The sequence below is a fragment of the Corythoichthys intestinalis genome, chromosome 9 (assembly GCF_030265065.1).
Source record: "Corythoichthys intestinalis isolate RoL2023-P3 chromosome 9, ASM3026506v1, whole genome shotgun sequence".
In the NCBI taxonomy this organism is placed as follows: domain Eukaryota; kingdom Metazoa; phylum Chordata; class Actinopteri; order Syngnathiformes; family Syngnathidae; genus Corythoichthys; species Corythoichthys intestinalis.
This window is the reverse complement of record NC_080403.1, coordinates 11,394,965-11,419,070: the sequence shown is the minus strand read 5'-3', so window position 1 is coordinate 11,419,070 and position 24,106 is coordinate 11,394,965. Positions and strand designations below refer to the sequence as shown.

Genomic DNA, 24,106 nt, shown 5'->3' with positions numbered 1-24,106 from the left:
CAGTAAGTCAAAGGATAGACTATAAAATACTACTGCTCGTCTACAAAACACTTAATGGCCTTGGACCAAAATACATGCTTGACTTGTTAGAGTCCTATGAGACATCTAGACCCCTAAGGTCGTCTGGAACCGGTCTTCTGCATGTTCCAAGAACAAGAACCAAGCAGGGTGAGGCAGCATTTAGTTATTATGCTCCTCACCTCTGGAACAAGTTACCCGAACGTCTGAAGTATGCTCAAACTGTTAGCTCTTTTAAATCAGGGCTAAAAACGCTTTTGTTTAGCCCTGCATATCTATAACTGTCTATATATTTCAATCTACCTGCTTTCTATTCCTCTTGTTTTTATCTCCATTGCTGATTTCAATTATTATTATTATTAGTTTTTGTTTTATTTTTATTTTATTTATTTATTTTTATTCTGTGATTAAATGCGATCTTTTGTCTTCGTTTCTACGTTGTGTTGATTTAAATGTGATTTTTATGATCTTCATGTGATGTAAAGCACTTTGAATTGCCTTGTGTTGAATTGTGCTATATAAATAAATTTGCCTTTGCCTACAAAAGCAATTGCTATCAAATCACAAACCACATACTGTAGATAGACAAACTTCAACCAGGTCATATGCATGAAGCAACGGAAATCGGAATTCAATGCAAGGGCACATTTAAAAATAATCCACTTGTGTTTAAATGAGGTGTTTGCGATTGCCATGGCAACTACAAATCACCTACTTCAGTCACCTATTGTGTTGGTGGACTCGCCATGATTGTAGGAACATTCAAACTGTCATTCTGGACACAAGAAGGAAAACAGTAGAATTACAGGTCTCCCCCTTGATGGAGGGGGATCAGAGGTCTTTGATTCTGGCACTCTTGCATGGACTTTGCATCACCTCTACGTGCTTGCATGAAGTTTCTCTGGGTACTCTGGCTTCCTACCATACTCAAGAATATGCATGTTGGGCTAATTGAAAGATTGAACTGAATATTAGAATGACATATTGAATGATTTGGCTTTCAAATGACAATTAACAAACTCTAACAAACTAAATGAAATTTCTTTAAGTGAGAATGCAAGATTGACCTGTTGTTTGTCTATATCAGGGGTTTCCAAACCAGTCCTTAAGGGGCGCTGTGGGTGGTGGTTTTCGTTCCTACTGTTTGAGCACAGACGGTTTAACAAATGACGTTTCAGCTAAAACAAGCAGACAATCAACTGATTACAGTTGTAAGACACCAGATTGATGCAATGGTGTCTCCTGTTTTGTTGGAAAGAAATCCAGCACCCACTGCGGTCGATGTGGTATAGTTTGGGGACCCTATGTGTCTTATAGACTGCCTTATAGACCCTACTCACCTACGTCACAAAATGACGTGTCGCTGTACCCGGCCGCCATATTGTCCGTATTTTTTAGACTTATTCTCATTGTTTTCAATTAGTCGTGCAAGTTATAGAGCAATTCATGGAAGCCCCGGTGTTATCTGACGCTGTAAACTCATTGGATGCATTGCATAAAAGGCATTATGTGGAAAAGCTTCAGTATATCCATTCGCCAGATCCATATTTGATGCCTAAATCGATGTTTTTCGACCCGCTGTCTTCACCGTCTTTGCCTGACATCTGCTAGCTACCCTGATATTTACAACTATCTTGTCCACACAAAATCAGCCTATTCTCACAAAAGTTTGAAAAACTTTAAGAGCTTGGAGGCTTATAAGTACTTTGTTGCTGGTTGGGTGAAACAGGTCCTCGTCCACGAAAATTTGGCAGGAATCTATCGTGTGCTCGGGAAGGTGAGTTACGAAATTTTCAATTCAAAATCTTTTGTTCTTGCTAACATCCACTGTCAAGTCTAATGTATTTCATGTCATTTGTCAATGGAGCTAGGGCTTTTAATGTTTATATGGTTTAGCGATAGCACTCTCACTACATACATATATAATATGTAATAAATATGAAGTGCGATAGCACTACTCCAGATTGTCCCTAGTTGAATTTATTTTTTGGCTTTTGACCTCAATAGTGAAATTGTAAATTAATTGTGTGACAACTGTCTGATTATCCCCTTATAATTATATATTTTCAGGTAGTTCATTCACAACGTCTGAGTGTATGTTGTCGGCGATTAGCCTAGCAATGATCTTAATTGTGGTTGTCAGCCCAAAACCCTCTAAATATATATTAAATGCATCTTACCAGATATAAAATGACTACTACATAATCTGTGGTAGTCGTTTGGAGCCCAGTTTTCTCGTTGAATTGCAGCAGTCAATCTCGGTCTCCTCTCCGGGTCTCTCGGAATACGGTAAAACTTCAAGTCTCTCCGTCTATCTTCTCTGTTTTTGCAACCGACCGCCACACACGACTTCACCATTTTGATTATTAATGTTAATGAGCAGAAAAACACGCCATAATAGGAGGAATTTACGAAGCGCTAATGCATTAACATGATGAGTATATGGACAACATGGCGCGGGGGCGTGGCTGTGACGTCATGTGAGTAGGGTCTATAGTGTCTACAGACTAATCAACGGCCCTAAGAAGGATAAACACTGCCTAGCAGAGGTTTTCTTTTTTTCTTTTTTGCATTCGTTTTTATGAAATGAATGCAAAAATGCATGGAGAAATACCTCGCTTGCAGCTGTAAGGCTCAACCCTCACCCACCGGTTGTTGCTCAGTATTGTGAGTCAGCTGTGCTCCACGATGCCTGAAGGAGGTGAAACTCCTGAACTTTTTCCCCCCATTGAAGAAAACAAAATCGCTGGTATGGGAATACTGTGTTGGACTTGCCCACACTCCCCTCTACTTTGGCTTTTATTGTTGTAACACTTCCTGTTTTGAACTGTGGCATTAATTCAAGCTTGGCAGGCTGGGTGTGGCGGAGCTGGGAGTACACCTGCAGCTTGTCCGCAATCACCACTGCTTTTAAGGAATGGCCTCGGCATTAAGCAGGTGCCAGATGATTGCCTGTCAACATTGCTACATTGGACAACTACGCCTGTAGTTTCTGACTGTCATTTTTGAACTCTTGACCAATTCTGTTTTTTGCCATCAGGACACCCACCCATCAAAGCCGTCGCAGCCACAGCTACAGCCATTGACCAATTAACCTGCCAGCAGCTCAACACCTTGCCTGTGTACATTAAATATCACTTATCACTTCATGTTTCCGGTGTTCGGCCATTCCTTACTACGCGGTGCAACGTCCTACACAATGCTCAGCGCACTTGCGCATACACCCACACGCATGCGCACATCGGTTAGAAGCGGCGAGTACTCACAATTTTTTTTTTTTCAGTTATTTAGAACCTTTTCATTGCCTCAAACCTACTTTTTGCCTGTATTACCCTCTCATACTTTTAACCATTGTGTTTTTTTGTGTTAGCTTTGAAGCAGTTGACCACATTAGTCACGTAGCGTATTTAAACTGTCCTTATTTGATATAACTACATTTAACTATTTTCTGCAGGCATTTTTTTAGTACTTTATTCCTGTATGCATCTAAACAAATCAAGTTTAGAGCGCACGCTAGTACTTTGGGTGTCAAATTCGACTTATGTAGAGGTTTCGCCGATGTAGGAGATTTTGGCAGAACACCGGGTCGCATTTTGGTCCGCACTGGGTTCGCCTATCCTGCTTTAACGAATACTTCAGCTACAGAAAAGTTACAGACTGCCGCAGCTAAGAGGAGGAAAGCCAACTGACATGTTAAAACATGTTTGCGGAGGGTGGCTGGTGAGGAGGTGATACCTTCAATATGATTTCACATTTATACAAAATTAATGGTTAGTAAACACTGTCATCAATGTTTTCCACCAGCTACGAGAGTTAACTCCAGCGTGTTTAGTGTGCCTAGCGGTGGTAAAACGTGTTTTTTTTTCCTCTGGCAACTGTCCGTGTCGAGAAAGAGAGTGTGTGTATAATGTAACATGATACGAGTTATACGCACGTGTTTTTTATGGAAAATAATTCAATTATTTATGTTCTGATGGTACTAATGTTGAGCTGTGGGTTTAGGCTCACCTAAAGGATTGCATTTATTTTTATTTTATTTTAAATATTTTGCTGTTTGTTTTTTTATTTATTCTAACTTAACATTATACTTCTGTTCCAATTTACTAATATGTTTTATAAAAAACAAAAATACTGTTCAATGGAAAGTTTTGTTTTTGTTTTTGTTTTTTAAACCCAGATATCTCAAAGTAACACATTTTAGAGCTGTAATTGCAAAACTGTGAAACTGTGATATTTTGGCTTAAGGTTATCATACAGGCACATGCCTAGGTGTAACTAAGGTTGTCCGATATTATTGAGTACCCAATAATATCAGCCGATAAGAGCCTTTTAAAATGTTATCAAATTATATCGACATTGGTTTTTCATTATCGGTTTGGGTTAATATGCATATGGCAGTGCTGTCATGTCCAATAATTGCCTGCCTGTGTTTCTGCTGTTTAGATGCCCCATGCTAGCGCTTAATCATATGTTGACGTAAGCTTGTTGCGAATAGCGAGAGTTAAATGGATGAGTATCTGCAGCTAGTAAACCGTAGAAGTTCTTGCCATCTCACCATGTTGTTTCTGCTTTATACAAGCATCGCTTATAAGTTCTTCCTTTCTTTTATATTCATGAGCGTTGTGTAGTATATTGGAGATGTGTATATTTCGTTTTGTTTACATTTGTGGTAAATGTGGTTACATTATTTCATTGCTTGCCAGCTGTAATACCAGTTGCTATTCAAATTAACCCGTGGTGTATACTTTGCTTTATTTATGACTTTTTCACATTATTGACACAATGTTTTGTTTTTAGTTTTACAATAAAGTATCAGTTCTCTTGTCAAGAGAAAGATGACCACAGTAAAGCCAATTCAACTTCACTCCAGCGTCTGACTTCTCTTTTGAGCCTGATTTGTTTCCTCTCGGTTCCATTTGTGTCCGCACACACACACACACATTTAGGACAGAATAAGTCAGATGTATAGAAACAGATGGCGAGTCAAATTTTACGTCTGATGTTGAAAAAATCATTTGTCAAAGCAATTGTACGTTGAGGTACCACTGTATTTTGATTATTCTTGTAGTCCTACTGTTTTTTTCTTTCTTTCTTTGGACTTCTACACTTCTTTGAAAGTGCAATTTTGGAAAGTCAAAATAAATACTTTTGCAAGCATAAACAGTTCTTTGTGCTACGTCCTTAAAGTTTTATTCTGCAACTCATTAAATGTTTGTAATCCGGTTACTCGATTATTCACCCTAAATAATCAAAAGATGAATCGATTACTTAAAAAATTGAAAAAGCTGCAGCCCTAGTATAAATGTGTGTAATAGTAATGTTTATCCACACGCGGGTTCTGGGGGTGCTTGAGCCTACCCCAGCTGACTGGGTTGATTATTAAGCAGGACCTCCAAACAGATTGGTATTGAGAAGTTTTGTGCATATGCTCATGACAACAGTTTTTCTAAATACATGCCTTATCAATAGCATTTACATTAATTTCAATGGGGAAAGGTTATTTGTGATCCAAGTGGTTTAAGTACAAGCGGTGGTTGTGAGAAAATGAATAAATAAAATTGTATCTCAAGGCATCTCTGCACTGTAAAAAAGTTATTTTCAACTGTGTGGCTTGGAGCACAAAAATGGGTCACAGGCCTATTATGGGTGTGTCGCAAATATATCAGTGCCAAAATCAGTTTTATACACGATGACAGAATCATCCCTTTAAAATGCATGGAAACTCACTGTATATGAAACATGCATGAGTAGTTGAAATATGATCATATTTTTCGAAGGCTATTTTTTGAAAAACACATTTTCTGCAGGTCTCAGACTGACAACAGCTGAGAAGCAATGGTGCAGAACATACAATAATTGCATTTTCTAATCAACTCACCCTGGAATGGCACAAGAATCCAACGTAGAGCAGCACAACTGCAGGCAGCAGCACCAAGGAGAAGACCAGCGTAAGGAGCATGGCACCGGCGAGGAGAACACACACGTTCCAAAGGACCAGAGCTGCCCCGCAGAACACGCAGCCCGAGATGTCCCTCCGGCTGCCCCACGCGGAACCCCCACTGTGGGCCACAGGAGGGGGAAGCATCTTCACACGCTCACCCATCCACAACTCTTCCTCCTTCTCTTCCTCGCCTCCATCATCCAGGTCAATATCCGCGCCACACATCCTGAAAAGAAAGTCACATAGGAGATGATTTGGGTAACATGCACTCACCATATGTTCATACCCTAATCATCACCTTTCAACCCCCATTTCTGATGGCCAGATAGTGAATAAACTGGAATTAAATAAGGGTTCTGTCACTTACACACACACAGACATCCGCACCCACACACATTATACTAAATGCAAATGAATGTCCATCGTATTGATCAATCCTCTCCTTTCCTCGCTGTTTGCAGCGGCAGTCCATTTTAATCTTAAACGTGCAGAACATGTGCAATCAGCAAAAGAGATTAAAAACACATTAGAGCATTCATGCATGACACTTGATTCTAACACTTTTTACCATCCTTTAGGGACAATTGCCATTAGTTTATGAAGAATAAGGTGAGGATGTAAAGTAGTAGTATCGGATGCAAAAACATCCTACCTGCAAGTGGGTTTGAAATTGAGTGAGTCCACTCAGTCAGTGGTTGAAGTCTCGAGGGTGTGAAAAGCACACAGTTGCTGGTTTTGCACGTAAATGAAAGACAAATGATATTTCAGTGGCAGTTTACCAAATAAGGGGCTGGAGAAAAATCACTTGCGAGCTGAAGCGGCACTGAGGCTGAGCGCGAGGACACGCTGGGCGCGCGATTTGAGCCCGCGCGCACGAGCACCATCTGCGCGCTCCCATCGTCAAAAGATTATTAATGTATTTCCCACCGTGTCTATATTGATAATTTTCTTCAAGGCAATTTGTGTAGTTTATTTAACAATTTAGATATATCTAATGACAGGGTATATTTTCGTTTTCCTCTTGGTGTTTTATGACCATTCCCTTAAAAAAAAAAAAAAAACTGCTGTATTTTAAGCCAAAACAACTGTTGTGTTTGATAGAACAATATGTCTATATGCTGCCATAGCAGATTCATGGTGCATTAAGCCCCAGACTATTTTTAATTTCTCCATTTTACCCTGGAAACCCCAGTTTACAGAGGTCGCGCAACCGCTTTTGTTTCAAACCAGCCATAAAACGAAGGTAATTATATTTATTCTTCAAAATGTCTGTCATTTTTAGTCTAGAATCATTAATTGATGTCTAATAGTTCGTAAAAAAAAAAAAAAAAAAAACGACTTTAAAAAATTATTCACTCGCATGTTTTAAACTTTTAAACAAATTACGTCACAAGGAAAAAAATGGTGTCTGTTAAAAAAAGTCACAGATATCCACCTCATAACTATCGCTTAATTGTATTTTTTTTTTTTTTGTTACTGTCGCATTTTCTCCGATATGTTAGATGATAAATAATCGATCCAAACAAAGAAAAATTGGGGGGAAAAAAATGTTGAAAAGGGTAAATATATGAAAAAGAAAGTCTCGACCACTCCTTGATGTCTGCGATTTCTGCATCGCGACCCCGAGTGTCAAGACACAGCTTTTATGGGTGAAACATGGTAATATACCATGTTTCACCCATAAAAGCTGTGTCTTGACACTCAGTGATACATGCGATATGGAGTTTTTGGATCGAAACAAGGTAAGTACGCGATAATATCTCGTTAAAGTCAGGGTTTCTGTAATTCTGCTCTCGCCTCCAGATAGGGTTTTGCTGTTTAAAAAAAAAGAAAAAAATTTAAATGCCCTCCTGTTCAAAATTTTTACTCCCCCTAAAAATTGAGATTTTAAGCTTTCCAATGATGTATCACACATGCATATCGGACAATTTTGAAGGTTGGCCAAATTGGGGAACTCAGAGCGGAGCTTCAAGTCACCTGAGTGTTTTCTGCCATATGTATTTCGAATATACAGATATGAGACATCGGCTGTCCTGTCCCAAGAGCTTGAGCGCCTCCTAATGCACACTCATGCACAGATAAACATATTTCCTACAATCAAATAAAAAAAGATAACATCTCCGGTTTTCCTTGGTCTGTCGGTGTCAAATAAAAACTGGGTAAGAGTTTGAAATCGGCACTTTCAATTTATTTTGACGGTAGCACTCTGTGAAATTCGTTATCATTTACATCACTTTAAAGACAAGTGTGATCATAGGACTCAGTTGGTGACTTGCGACTGCAAACTTGTGTGTGTTCATATGACTATATTGTTATGTCTGACTGGTATAATGGATTCATGTGATTATTGTTACTGCTTCTCATTGATGAAACTGGTAGAGCCACCGTAGTTTTTTTCATAGTTTGGCTGGGGGTGCGACTTATACTCAGGAGCGACTTATGTGTGAAAATATTAACACATTATAATATCATTTCACATGTTATTTTGGTGTTTTGGAGTGACACTGATGGTTCGGTAAACTTGTTAGCATGTTCTTTATGCTATAGTTATCTGAATAACTCTCAATAGCTATGGCCACGTTCGCGTTCTGCCTTTGGCAATGTGTGTTTAATTGTATTTTTGACTTTTTTAAATTGAAATGCGTGCTTTTAGTTTGTGGCGCTTTCATGCCCACGTGGGGGCGCACTCTCACTTGTTTACGTGAAGAAGAGCGCTCACACGCCAGAAGAAGATGGACAGCTACGCAGCGTCTCTGAGCGAGTGGACGAGAGGGAGAGGGACACGGCTGCATTCATTGTTTATGCTTGTAAAATATCTCTACAGAGGCAATGCCTGTGTGTATCATCTTTCCTGTTGTGGTTGTGTGTTTTCCACCCACGATCGGACACTTAGAGGCAGTTGTGTGGTTGTTTGAACGATGTGCTAATGCTTGCGAACGCATGCTAACCGTTTGTGTCATTGCTGTAATAGCACCTAATTATCATTTATTTACGTTGATGAGAACCTGCTTGGTGTCGAGGACGAAATTGATTCAGCAAATTATACGGACAACCAGCATCGTCATTTGGGAGTTTAGCTCGCTGTATAGCCAGGACCGAGCCGTAGCGTCCTGGTGAGGACAATATATTCGCATTTCGTTGTTCATGCATCATGTAAAATCATACTGTGCACTTATTCAGCATGTTGTTCTCTATTGTATTTTTATATTAAATTGCCTTTCAAGATGGCATATCTGTTCTATGTGTTGGATTTTATCAAGTAAAATTCCCCAAAAAATGCGATTTATACTCCGTTGCGACTTATATATTTTTTTTTTCTTCTTCGTTGGGCATTTTATGGCTGGTGCGACTTATACTCAGGTGCGACTTATAGTCCGAAAAATACGGTAATTCTATTGTAGAATAAAGATGAATAGTGTAGTCTCAAAGTAGTGGAGTAAAAATAGCATTTCTTTATCACACATCTACTCACGTATATAAGTATAGCATAATAAAACTACTCTTAGAAGTACGTTTTATCTCAAAATGTTATTCATGTAAATGCATCGGTGTAAATGTAATTAAATGTAACACGTTACAAACCACCTCTGGTTAAGAATAAGATAATAAATTCTCAATTTTCACTGTCCACATAGTCAAACAAATGACAACTAGTCAAATAGAGTTTAGCAAGCTAGAATTTAGCAGCTTCTTATGGTAATTTGCACACAAAAAAGAAACATATACAAATGTAACCCTAAAAAAACATCATGAGCCCAGTTAAAAAGATTAAGTGGAGTATTTACAATGAACAGGGCAACTATTTTATAAATAACCTGATGAAAGGATGCTTTTAAAACTGAAAATTAAAATTGTTTCGCTTTCTGATGCTCCTTACCACAATTCCATCTAAGTCAGCAAAATAATGTTTTCAGATTGGAGCATGTTGAGCAAATGCATTTAAAATGTTCTTGTTGATAAAAGGAAAACTGAGGATTTTCAACACGTTGTATTCTGCTCAGTTTTGACAAGGAACGTTAGCCATAGTTGTATTCTGTAGGGAACTGTAAAGTGAATTAAATTTGTCCAAATTTTGACCAAACGTAGGTAATTTAGCAGACACATATCGGCAGGTGCAGTTGAAAGAGGGCCGCTTGGTCTATAATGGCTGTGAATATGCCAATTCCATTCACTGTGAATTGAAAACCTTGGTCTCATCAAAAGGTGGCACTCACATTTTGTACATTTTATTGTGACGTGTAGAAAAGGACGCATTTATCGATGCCTGACCGGAGCGTGGTCCCTGCACTTGGCCAGTGTAACTATATAGTGCAAGCAGACGCCATCTTTAAATGAGCTTGTGGACAAACACAAACACTAAACACAGTTGCAGTGAGCCTTGCACTGATACCAGCAATAGAAGTTAAAAATTGTGACCTATGAACAGTAGAAAAGAATACAGTTACACTGAAAGCACTTTCAAACCAGTCAAATGTTACAAACAATTTAGTTGCTCCTTTGCGCTCTTCATTTGCTTAGTAGTTTTAGATGCCCTCTGGGTGAGGCACAGAGCTGACTCATCCACTTAGATGTTCCGAAAGGCGGAAAAAGGTCACTAAACGCAGCATATTTGTGACAACAGCTGCCACTATTCCTAAATTAGTTATCTGTGCAAATGTATCTCGTATTGCTTGCACAGTACCTTGATTTCGGCCTGACCTCACATTATATGACTTGCTCCAAAACAACATTGTCTCACCCGTGTTCTCATTCTTTGCTTCCTTGCTTTGTTTTATCAAATGCTCAAGCTGAATCTATAAGCCATTTACAGCGTAATTCATCTTCCCCTTTGTGTACTGTCATACAGTGCCAGATGTTAATTATGGACAATACAATGTCCCATTTGACACCTTTCTACTTTCAATTTGCAGTCTCTAATTAGTACCCTCAAAGGGTTTGTTTATTATTGATTGTTTCCTTGAGCATTAGCCCCTCCAGATTTCTGTTTGGAGTGGCTTCATCCCCAGGAAACTCTGCTACAACGTTTATATTTGCCTATAGCAGAATACAGAACTAAAAATGATCATAAGAATGATGTAAAATTGACGACACGTCTCGCTCAGAGTTGCCATAATGTGAGTGGTTCCCCGACACTGTAATGGAAGAGCAATGTTTTTTGTCTGTATGTTGTTGTTGCTTTTGAACAAATGAGGCTGAAAACTTCATTATGTGATAGTTATTTTACTAGACATATTTTTATCTTTTACGAACCAAATTGTGTAAGAGTAGACCCCTGATATCATGATTTCTGGCCTTATAGACAAGTTTCCGAGGTACTTTCGCTTTACCTCCGCATTTCTGCTCGCGACTTCCGTTTTGCACTTTCTCTAACCAAAACAACAGTGGAGCTGGCATTAGTCATCACAATCACTCAAAAAAGACAATTTGGAAATGCTGCATCCATCTGCCATCATCACGACAGAGGAAGACAACATGAAGAAATGGCTAAGAGTCGCCATTAACAAAATAGGTATTTTATTGATTTAATGGCAGTAGATGGAAACGCAATCAGGGCATCCAGTGCCTAGACATCAACAAAGTTGAATGTGTCCTTATACATGAATATGAGAATTTTGTGTTCATCAAGGCAGATGTGGAACCAAGACAGTGCCACCACAAAGCAATAACAGGTAGAGGTGTGCATCGGGACTGCCCTCACGATTCGATTCGATTACGATTCGGAGGGCCACAATTCGATTCGATTCGATTCAGAGGGTCACGATTCGATTCGGCAATGCATCGCGATGCATTAAAGCCTGGGATGCATTAAAATTCTAAAGCAAAGCATATTTTTCGCGAATCATTGGGCAACACAAGCGGTCAGACATTAAACAACTTTTTATTGGCTCTTGTGTCACTCCTGGTTGAAGTCAAATGAAAATAGTATACTTTCAGATATACTGTATATTAAAAAAAAAACAAAAAATTAGTGCTTTGAATGAGACCAGGGCTTTCTCTTTTTTTTTTACACACAGTAGCAGCCTTTCACACATAAGTGCAACATCTGAACTCCTGTGCAAAATCAGTAATAACAGTCACTATATTTTAGTCACAACGACCCATCAATAAAAATATTCAAGTAAATATTAAAGAAAACGACAAAGAAAATATTGTAGTGCAGCAGCATCTTTATCGCAAAATGTCAATCATTTACGTGCGGGTCGGGTCGGACTTCTCTCTCGCTAACTTTTTTAAAATAAATATATATTTGTAAACTAAAACGATGTATGGATGTTAAACTAAGGAATATTTGTTATAAAATAAATAAATTGAAAAAAACAGAGAAAAGGCACTTTGGTAATCCCAAACATGAGCCGCAGTTGAGCCAGTGCATAGGTTGCGCACATGAACACCGTGGCCCCGTCCTCCTTTTAATCTTCCCATCGCGCTCTAGTGCTCTCCGCGAAAACTCTGCAACTCTGCATCCTGGTATTTCCTTTTCGAATTTTGATATAAAACACCAAGAGGAGAAAAGCAAACTAAAGACGGGGGGGATTGAAAAGGCAAGAATCCATGAGTGGTGTGTGGAAAGGATTTAAATTGATAGTGGAAGATGTTACAGAAAATTGTGTCGGCCTTGGCGAATGCAACAAATGTGGCGCGCGCTTTGCTCTGTACGAGAGCAGAAAGACTGGCACCTTCACGCTGAGCAGGCATTTTAAAAACTGTACTGGCCTAAAAGATGATATTAGTCACACATCGTTATTATCATTTGTTTTGAAGGCTGCACCTCTTCGTGCTAAGCAGGACATCGTGGAGTTCGTGCATGGTCTTCCTTAAAATGTTATTATTTATTTTGTTTCAGTGCTCCTTAAGGCAGCTTGTTCTTTTGTGTGTTCTTATGCGAATCATTAAAATAAAGAATGTTATTTAAAAGTTTTTTAGTTTATTTTTGTATATGCAGCTGTTCCTCTCCTTGTCAGAGAGGCGCATCCATGCATGTGAGCACAATATCCCAAACAGAAATATATTTAACATGCATTTCCAGCGTTATTTCGTTGTGTACGTGCATTTATAATGATCATAAAAATATGTAGACTCTTTAAACATTAAGAAAACTTGCGTTTTTTTCTGCCAACTCGAAGAAATTAAAATAAATGTGTGTTGCTGCATTTTGCCAAGTTAAATGAGCATGAACTATCCACCTGATAGAACAGACACACAAATATAAACGCTATAATATTGAATATGCATCTTACAGTCTTGTTTATCAGGGAGAATTTGTTACAAAAGACAGGTTTTAATTTATCATTATGCACATAGGCATCGTCCCAATTGTGATCACACAAAACGCAACCACGCATTGCATCCCCGTATTTGCTCCTCCTGCTGAGTCCTCACAAGTAAAACGGGCTCGGGCCTACAAATGAAACGTACATTTTTGGGGGGTTTTCGGGCTCGAGCCTACATGAAGTTGGTGGGAAACTTCACCAGAGTTATGCGGTGTGTAAAAAATGAGACATGAGAATAATAATACAAATGGGGAAACCAAATCCGTTGCATCACCCGAATTGAACAGGGAAGATTTTTGAATGTGCTTATACATTTTAAAATGCGCTGAATTGATTCGGCTTGTTGCCCGCATCGAATCGAATCGTCCATGCCCCGCATCGGGATGCATCGCCGCATCGATTATTGTTGACACTCTTAATAACAGGTACAATTATGTTCAATTTTGACTACAATTCTGTGTTGCATCGAAGCTGAGCTTAGCTTTGCATTAGCTTCAACGATAAAGAAATGGAAAACAAACACTCATCTACTACAAGTCGTACACAAGCTTTTTACCCTCAATGCATAAATTTAAGTGTGACAAGTTTTTTCTTTGTTCGTTTACACGTGGAAAACGCTGTTAGGTCATGGAACACAACTTCATGTGCCTCACAAAAACCCTTAATATATCGAGACTATGTGCATTCTGCCTTGATGGTGGAAGGTTTGATTTATGCTCCACCTTCGTTATTATTAAAGATGCACCGATACCGATACCAGCATCGGCAGGAGGAGGGGGCTATCTGACCCGAAATTGTGGTATTGGTATCGGCAAGTACCAACAAAGAGGGTGCCGATACCATATACCGGTCCAGTATTATAACACTTGACCTCAGCCTTTTTTTCTCCTGACGCTCACTTCACTCTGTTGTATGATGACACGTGATCACTTTGCATGCCAAGCAGCTATCGCTATTGGCCTGCTCCAGACCAATGAGCGCGGGCCAATAGCCGCTTTTAACCAATGCCGGGGCAGCTTTTTCATATGTAGGAAAAACAAAACAGCGAAAGGAAAATGTCGGCGGTCTGGAAACATTTCAGCTTATAATCTCCGCTGAGTACAATGGCGGCATGCAAAATTTGTGGCCTGAAAGTTTCCAGAAGTGGCGTTAAATCGGCCAGTTTCAATACCTCGAACCTGATAAAACATTTGAAGACGAAATGTGAACGAACACAAAGAGTTTGAGGCTACAACAGCAGCAACTGCTACCAAGAGAAAGGCGGCTGGACTGAAGCAACAAACCCTGGTCAGTTTACCTCGTCTACTTTACTTTTATTGTCTTTTACTGAAAGATATGCACCAGTAATTTCAGACTTGTTTCATAAGTAGGGTTGCCACCTTCCAGAAACAGAAATAAGGGACACCCCCCCCCCTCGCACTCAAAGCCGTACAGGCAACGGAAAAAAAATGGACATCGCCAAAACTCCTCAAATGCATAGAAATGTATCTGTTTATATATATTCCGCATTGGTTCAATAAGCAACACAACGTTTAATTCCCAATTCGGAACGATTCGTTATTGCAAAGGACGGGTAGCAAGGCTATTCAAAAGTGCTGTAGAAGTAAGCAAAGTAAGCTAAGCTAAGTGGCTAAGTGTGTGTTGCTGCTGGTGCACAGAGAGGGAGGCTAATAGAGAGACAGGATGCTGTGGTTAAGAGCCAAAACTCAGGGTTTAAAAAAGTTTATTCATTAATCATTCATTGTATTTTTACTTTCTCACTGTTGGGCTAGTATATTACATGTTTTAATGTCACAAATTTAGCACTATTTTGGCCTTTGAGAGCCAAAGGCTTATTTAACTAATAGTGGTATCGGTATCGGCCGATACTGCACAGCCAAGTATTGGTATTGGTATCGGGGCCAAAAAATGGTATCGGTGCAACACTAGTTAATATTTTTCTAATCATTTTATAAATTTTGATTAATGAACTGTTTTGCACATTCACCAATTATTTTAAATAAAACAAGAAATGGAATCATGTTGTCCAAAAGTTTTATTACGATCAATATCTGCAACAAAAAAGAGAATGACATACTCTTTTTGTTTATATGTACACGTGGGATGAGCTCATAATACCATAACTATAACGTAACTAGATGAAAATTTCTTTATAATATCTCCTTGTAACAACAAAATCCATGTCAGCCCTTCTGCATTCGGTAACTGTCATATTATTTGTATTTTCGCCTCATTTTGGTCACTCAATTGGCCAGCGTATCACCTCATGTTGACACAGGCTAATGCAACATTGCATATTCTCTCTTGCCAAGATAAGAAAACAAATTTTACCATGTGTTTAAAAAAAAAACGCTGTTGCGGAGCTTGAATCACATTCTAACACCGGTGAGCACTGCTACAATGCAGGATTATGTACTCGACGAACAAAATGAAAACGTCATGCATTGTGAACATATGACAGAAACTATGTCGCATTTTCGTCTCGTTGTTAGCCCTTCAAACGGAAACTGCCTTCGTCCCATTATGTTTTAATCTCCCAAGACACGTTTTTAGCTCGTCATCGTCACAAAAAAATTCTTTGTCGACCAAACATTTTCGTTAATGTCATCATTACCTAAAACCACAATGTTAATGACCTTGTTTTTTTTCTATTAAGTTACCTACAGACCACTATTGTTGTTTGTCTCCAAATTGATATCTGAACACTGACGTATTGATTCTGCCTCTCATTGTCACCCAACAGAGATAAGAAGGAGAAGATGCCAACTCCCACTAAGACACATCATCTTCCTCGTCTTTTCCAGCTTCTGCCTCATTACTCTCCCTTTAGTTCATGACTTAATAGTTGGACTCGTTGCGGGATACTGCAGGTTTTTCCTATTTTCTCTTATCTATAATCCATTTTCCATGTTCCACTTCTATCTTATTACAACCTGTCGCCTGTGGCGCTCACATGAAAAGAGGAATCAAGGCAGACTATTCATTAACCCTGCCACCACCTTCACAATAGTACAGCATGGTAACACATTAGGTCATTCTGTCCAGTATACACACAATGTAATTGAGAAATCATATTCACCTAAGGTCCAAAAGGGCAACACTGTCCTGATGATCTTCTTTTATTATATAAGCAGATCCCCACCCCCTACTTCTTCTAGATGAAAATGAGTTACATCTTTTCACTTCTGTTCATCCAGCTCACTTATGAGGCAAACACTTAATTAGTTTTTAAAAATAATTACATACTGTGTAATAGTATGTAAGTGTAGCGCACAGCCATATGAATATGCGGCCTATTCGGAGTAGAATTATTTTTTATATCAAAACAGCATCCTGAAACCCAAAACCCTCCGGATAAATGGTTAATTTACCAAAGATGATTTAAAAAATGAATAGTTGTAATGGTGATATGGTGTCGCAAATCCTGGATTTAATCCTCTCCTCAGTGGTGAATCCATGCGAGTGCGCCGCATTTAAGTGGAATGAGAGGAGCTGCTTTGATTGGTGATGAACGTTCATGCCAGTGCTTCTGAATTTTTTTCTGTTACGCCCCCCTCCACGAAGAGGTAAACGTTTCACACACACCTAACTCTCTGCTGCCACTGTAAATAGTATCATTTGTCTGTAAATGTATTATTATTATAAGTACACCTCTGCATAACATTGTATCCTCTTTAAATTAAAGAAAAAAGTAATATAGATCAACTTACAATAAAGTATAACTTTATTAATATTGTTTTGTTTGTAACAGAAAAGACATAAAGCCCATCAATTTGTCAGAATTTAAAAAAAAAAAAAAAAAAAAAGTCACGTCCAAACTGTAAAAATAGACCCAAGGTACATTTTTTGACCATTTGATACTGCAAAATAAAATATAATAAAATCAACAAATAATAATAAATTCAAATTGATTAGCAACATTAACTCATGAGGACAATATGCCAAATAATTTGACTGAAAAAACAAAAATTAATAAAACAAAAATGACAGTGTCATTGGACAGAGGGACAGTTTATATTTTTACTGCAGACAGTATCAGCTCCTTTGCTTGGGTGTGGGGTTATTTTGCACTGAGCTGCTTGGCATGCCACCTTATATGATGCTAACAGCCCTCGCTGATTTACTGACGTAACACTGACAAAGCGGGACGATTGTTGGCAAGATTCAGCACATTTTTGCTGGAAAAAAAAAACAAGCAGCTTATCAATGTGATTGGGGTTTAATGTATTTACTGTAAGTGATGTTTTAATTGTTTTGGCTTCCTTCTGTCCACTGCAAACATTTTTAGACACAGTAACCAGACTGGTCTTTGCTCGTCTCCCACTGTATTAAAAGTCAAAGCCAAACGCTACATACGCCTTGTCATATTTCCTTGTTTTAGCTCTTGATTTCTCCAGTGCTCTTTGCTGTGTGCTCTTGTTTGGTTCAAATACACACAGTCTGAAAATGAGGGTGTCTGAGTGAATGTGCAATAACACTTAATTTAGTACAGCAAAAAAAAGCATGATCCCCGAGGTCGCGTGCACCATCCCCGGCATCGCTATGAGCCCTCCCTACTATTTGAGATTTACTGATTTATGCTGACAATGGTGCACTTTTCAATTTCAATCAAAATTTACAAAAAAATGCTACCGAATCACACCATCGGCCAACCATTCATTCAAGATGCAGTTCATTTTTTAAGCGTTTTAAAGGGAACCTCAGACTTAAAGACCTGGTGGCTCTCATAAGCCACAGTTGTTCTCTTTTACTAAAATATGTTATTAGAAAAACGTAAAATCTATGATATTTAGTACATGTTTTGACCTACGGAGGGTGCCACGTTTTATGCACGCAATGGACGCTCGGGGTGATGGCGTAGTTGGCCTGGACTAGCAACGAAGCTAGTATGACGACTGGCATGATATTGTCACATTCTGTTGCTGGTCAGATTGTTTTGTCACGGAGCTGTGGGATGAGTTCCCGACATTGTACCTGCATCCAATTCCAGCTCATCAGCAGTGTCTTTAGAACGATCCTAGGCAGGTTGCCGAGATATTGAATTGCTGCGATTTGACAGTTTATATTCTCGATCCCTTCGTTGCTTGCCTTGGTTTTTTACGATGTGTGACACCAAACACATGTGCACATTGGTTAAAAGTGGTGAGTATTTAGTATTTGTGCTTTTGTTAAGTCTTTTATTACCTTTTCATTTCCTCAAAATGCTTTTTGCATGTGTTTCCCTCTCATACTTTTTAGCATTGAGTTTTCTTGTGGTTGCTCTAAAGCAGATTGTTGATCTGTTGACCACATTAGTCACGTAGTGTATTTAAACCACCCTTATTTGACATTAGTATTTTCTTAAGGGATTTTAGTATGTTCTGCCTGAATGCATCTAAACAAAACAAGCTGAACGAGCACAGTAATACTTTGGGTGTCAAATTCGCCTCTTGTAGAACATTTCCCAGTGTAGCACATTTTGGCAGAACACCTGTTTTGTCCTACTCTCGTCTTCTCTCATCCCGTCTTTCCTGTTCTTTTGCTTTTGCTGCTCGTTTTGCGAAATATCGGCAGTTCTGTCTTGCTCATTAATGTTCCTCTCGGGTTCAAATTGAAAGGGCTGAACAGATGACATGTTTATGTCCTTAGTCATACTCCAGTAGCCCGACGTCACCACCCTGCGACGTCAACAACAATTACTAGTTAAACTAATATTACAAATTGTATAAAAATGAAAACATGAAGAGGAGTTTTAATATCAAATTATTTTTACTCATACTAACGTTCTCTTTTAAAAACTACAAGTCTTTTTATCCATGGTTCCCTTCAGGAGTTTAAGTTGCCAGTATTTATTCTTTAACATGAATTCGCACTGTTCCTTTTCATTCACGCTGTGTTATCAGTGGATCAGTCAGACGATCGTCTTGTAGACAACAGCTAACGTGAGCAACTATGACACATGTTCATGTTTGAGTGATCCTTGAGCATACAGTAGCACTGAGCAGAAGAACAAACATGTTGAAGGGCAAAGGATATGAGGTCATGTGGGAGTAAGTGATAGATTAAGGAGGTCACAGAGAATTTAAAATTTGGCACATACCTATATAAACCCTCTTTTGGCAAAACTAGGTAAACTTACATAACATACTGCCTTCAACACTTCCAACATTTGAATTCCATAAGTACTGCAGTGCATCTTTTATCACTCTTAAATCTTAAAAACTGTGATTATTGCTTTAGTCAGCAGCAAAGGATCAAATCTGTGTCTGCATGTGTGTGCATATTTCTTTCTTTAGTTTACCTACAAGTCAGCACAACACACTGGGTAGCGAATCAATGCTACAGCAGAACTGGAAAAAATATTTATGTTCCCTCCAAAGGTCCCATCAAACACTGCAACATCCAAATATAGGTGCTAAAAGAGACAAATGTGTCTGGTTCAGTGGAATGGCTAAACAGGTGGAAATGAAACATGCGCCATGAGGAAATGTTGAGGGGAATGAAAAAAGCTTTAAATGAAAAAGATCTTCAGCCTGACTTGATTGTGATTAAAGGCTATTTACTGTACAATACATCAATGTAACATACGCAACAAGAAAATTAGCAGCACACACTTCCATCAATGCCAAACAATCCTAATACAGCCTAACCTCACAGTGTTTTATGCTTCCAGTGAATGTTACGGGTTTGAAATATTTCTGAGTGGAGTTCAAATGTCCCAAGCACTAAGGGCACTTTCACACTAGCAGTGTTTGTTCCTTTTTAAACAGACCAAAGTTCTTTTTCTTATATAGTCTGGTTTTGTAAATGTGAACGCGCATCCGAACTGTAGTTCCGACCAAACAAACTAACTCTGGTCCGCTCAAAAATCGTGGGTCTCTCTCCGCTTTAAGCGCCACCCTGCTTCACTTGTGATTGCAAGCGGATTGGGGTGTGCTTATGCTACATTACGTGCATCTGCTGTGATGCTACATGCTCCCTCCCCTCTCAAGAGGGAGGTATGTCCTCTTCTAAATTCATATCTGTGTACCCGAGGCTGTTAGCAATCTTACAAATAGTGACGTATGCCTTTACAAATTGGTGACTAATCTTACAAAGTTGTATATAGCGTGAGATATGAAACAAAATTAAAACTCAATTTTTAAAATAATATGAATTTATTGGTAATATTGTAACATATAACCTGGTGCAATCAAAGAACAATCAATATATTCAGCTACATCATGATTACTAAAATTTAACAGTGACTTTTGTTATAATTGTATGTAGCACTTTTGGCAATGTCTATCATGTATTGATGGCTGCACTTCATGGCACATCAGCTCGAAATTCAGTTTGACTTGGAGGTAGTTCGTTAGTGTGTCCAATTATAAATTCAAAAGGTCTATTGATAAAATTAACTTCCCGATGCAGTCTTTGAGTCAGGGAATATTTCTTTTGCTAATTCTGAGAAGTGATCAGCAATAGTTGCAGGCAAATTCTGTTCGGCAATAAATTGGCAGAATGAAATCGCCGCTTTCGTCACTTTTCATTCTGCAGACTGCATCTTTATGACCAGTGTTGTTAATCTTACTTTTAAAAAGTGATTAATTAGATACAAATTACTTCTCACAAAAAGTAATTGAGTTAAAGTAACTGGTAACTGGCAAAGTAACTGGTGTTGCCTTTCATGTTTTTTTTTTTTTTAATTAAAAAAAATTAACAAATAAATAAAACATAGTAACCTTTACTATGTTTGGAAATCATTTAATGTTGTGAATCAACTGTTAAAGTTGTTAAAATTGCTACCATTTTTGCATTTGTTCCCTTCTGTCTACTTTCGACATGTTAAAGTTTTAAAACTGTTTCATCATTTAAATATAGATTCAAGTCAAAATTTTGCCAATTTTGGAGTATTTTAGATAAAAAGTTACTTAAGTTCGCTAGGAAGGTTCACTACAATAGAGCCTTTCTGAGAAGTCTACTGCTTCAAAATGGCGGCCGTCTGTCATTTCGCATGTAGTTCTATAAGCATTTGATATCTAGGCGTAGGTTGTAGGCTGTCGGCTATAGTCAGGAAATATTTACGGCACCTAGCCTAGCATTCCTTTTGCTACAGCGTCACAACACTCTTCTCTCTCAGTGTCTCTGACATTTTTTTCGCGTCATTCAACCAATGTAGTAACGCATCGTAACGCACATTGTCTCGTTGGCGAAATGGTGACAAAATCCGAACAGAGAAAAAATAACGTAATGCACGAAAAATGTGCAGATTTTGAACGTACGGCGTACACATTTAAAAATCAGTGCTCACTTGTACAAATTACGCCGAAACCATACAACTTAACAGGTATGTAAATTTGTCCAATCAATGAATGTGCCTTTTGTCCACGTGATGCTACACGGAAAGTTTGGTTGGTGTAGTCTGTATACTGAACCTTTTCAACAAGTCTTTTGCAAGTGTTGTTGCGACGTACAGTGCCTTGCAAAAGTATTCGGCCCCCTTGAACCTTGCAACTTTTCGCCACATTTCAGGCTTCAAACATAAAGATATAATATTTTAATTTTTTGTCAAGAATCAACAACAAGTAGGACACAATCGTGAAGTGGAACAAAATTTATTGGATAATTTAAACTTTTTTAACAAAAAAAAAACTGAAAAGTGGGGCGTGCAATATTATTCGGCCCCCTTGCGTTAATACTTTGTAGCGCCACCTTTTGCTCCAATTACAGCTGCAAGTCACTTGAGGTATGTTTCTATCAGTTTTGCACATCGAGAGACTGACATTCTTGCCCATTCTTCCTTGCAAAACAGCTCGAGCTCAGTGAGGTTGGATGGAGAGTGTTTGTGAACAGCAGTCTTCAGCTCTTTCCACAGATTCTCGATTGGATTCAGGTCTGGACTTTGACTTGGCCATTCTAACACCTGGATACGTTTATTTTTGAACCATTCCATTGTAGATTTGGCTTTATGTTTTGGATCATTGTCCTGTTGGAAGATAAATCTCCGTCCCAGTCTCAGGTCTTGTGCAGATACCAACAGGTTTTCTTCCAGAATGTTCCTATATTTGGCTGCATCCATCTTCCCGTCAATTTTAACCATCTTCCCTGTCCCTGCTGAAGAAAAGCAGGCCCAAACCATGATGCTGCCACCACCATGTTTGACAGTGGGGATGGTGTGTTCAGGGTGATGAGCTGTGTTGCTTTTATGCCAAACATATCGTTTTGCATTGTGGCCAAAAAGTTCAATTTTGGTTTCATCTGACCAGAGCACCTTCTTCCACATGTTTGGTGTGTCTCCCAGGTGGCTTGTGGCAAACTTTAAACGAGACTTTTTATGGATATCTTTGAGAAATGGCTTTCTTCTTGCCACTCTTCCATAAAGGCCAGATTTGTGCAGTGTACGACTGATTGTTGTCCTATGGACAGACTCTCCCACCTCAGCTGTAGATCTCTGCAGTTCATCCAGAGAGATCATGGGCCTCTTGGCTGCATCTCTGATCAGTTTTCTCCTTGTTTGAGAAGAAAGTTTGGAAGGACGGCCGGGTCTTGGTAGATTTGCAGTGGTCTGATGCTCCTTCCATTTCAATATGATGGCTTGCACAGTGCTCCTTGAGATGTTTAAAGCTTGGGAAATCTTTTTGTACCCAAATCCGGCTTTAAACTTCTCCACAACAGTATCTCGGACCTGCCTGGTGTCTTCCTTGGTTTTCATAATGCTCTCTGCACCTTAAACAGAACCCTGAGACTATCACAGAGCAGGTGCATTTATACGGAGACTTGATTACACACAGGTGGATTCTGTTTATCATCATCGGTCATTTAGGACAACATTGGATCATTCAGAGATCCTCACTGAACTTCTGGAGTGAGTTTGCTGCACTGAAAGTAAAGGGGCCGAATAATATTGCACGCCCCACTTTTCAGTTTTTTATTTGTTAAAAAAGTTTAAATTCTCCAATAAATGTTGTTCCACTTCACGATTGTGTCCCACTTGTTGTTGATTCTTGACAAAAAAATTAAATTTCATATCTTTATGTTTGAAGCCTGAAATGTGGCGAAAGGTTGCAAGATTCAAGGGGGCCGAATACTTTTGCAAGGCACTGTAGCTCTTCAACCGGACCCTGGTCCTCTTGGTCTAATGTGAAAGTGCCCTAAAAGGTCATTGAAGACTGGTTGTTTGGCAATATGTACACTGTGAGTGACTAGTGACCATTTCAGTAGCCTGCCTATTTCAGCTGGAACCTAGAACAGATGGAATGGAATGATGGCTTAATCATACAGTAGACTTCACAATGATATTGATGGGACATATTCCCCATACACTGCGTCACGCCTTCAAGTAGGGGCCGTCCCACACTCCGCTTCAGTCGGTCAAAGTCGGTCACAGTTATTGTCAAACACATGCAGCGATCCAACGCCGGATTTAGGTTGAAAAGTACGAAAGCTGTACCGCATTCAGGAGTGATTTGTTCGAGGACTCAAGATAATTATTATATCTTTTGTACCATGCATGCATTTTGAAACATTGTGAAAAAAATCAATGGGAGAAATTAACCGCTAGGCATTGGCGTCATAATTCGCAATATGTACGTAAAATAAATGTTAACTGCCCATTATTTTATTTTTTTTGCTTTTATCCAAGAATCGAGACTGTTTTATGTCAATATCTATAACGAATTCAAGGATTTAAGCATTTATTCACAAGAATTTTCAACGTAAAAAGCTCTTTGTGGTGATTGGGCAATGCCACATTGGCTTAAAGACTAGCAGCACATTTAACATATTTATGTAAAATAAATGCTAACTGCCCGTTTTTTGTTTTTGTTTTTTTTTTAACCAAGAATCGAGAGTGTTTTACGTCCATATCTAGAAAGAATTCAGGGATTTAAGCATATATTCACAAGAATTTCCAATG

The 24,106-nt window shown here is 38.8% G+C and overlaps 1 protein-coding gene across 2 annotated transcripts in view; it reads right to left on the bottom strand.

The window, feature by feature from the left end:
* Positions 1–24,106, bottom strand: part of LOC130922352 (transmembrane protein 88) — a 74,806-nt gene that overhangs the window by 16,159 nt on the left and 34,541 nt on the right. Inside the window, exons 1-2 of one of the 2 annotated variants that reach the window (XM_057847088.1) lie at positions 6,612–6,759; positions 5,897–6,185 (exon numbers count right to left, since the gene is read on the bottom strand). In XM_057847088.1, coding sequence (XP_057703071.1) covers positions 5,897–6,184 — 288 coding nt within the window. In that variant the 5' untranslated portion in view covers position 6,185; positions 6,612–6,759. Of the gene's footprint in view, positions 1–5,896; positions 6,186–6,611; positions 6,760–24,106 lie in introns of those variants that run through there. The other variant, XM_057847089.1, reaches the window with a different exon arrangement.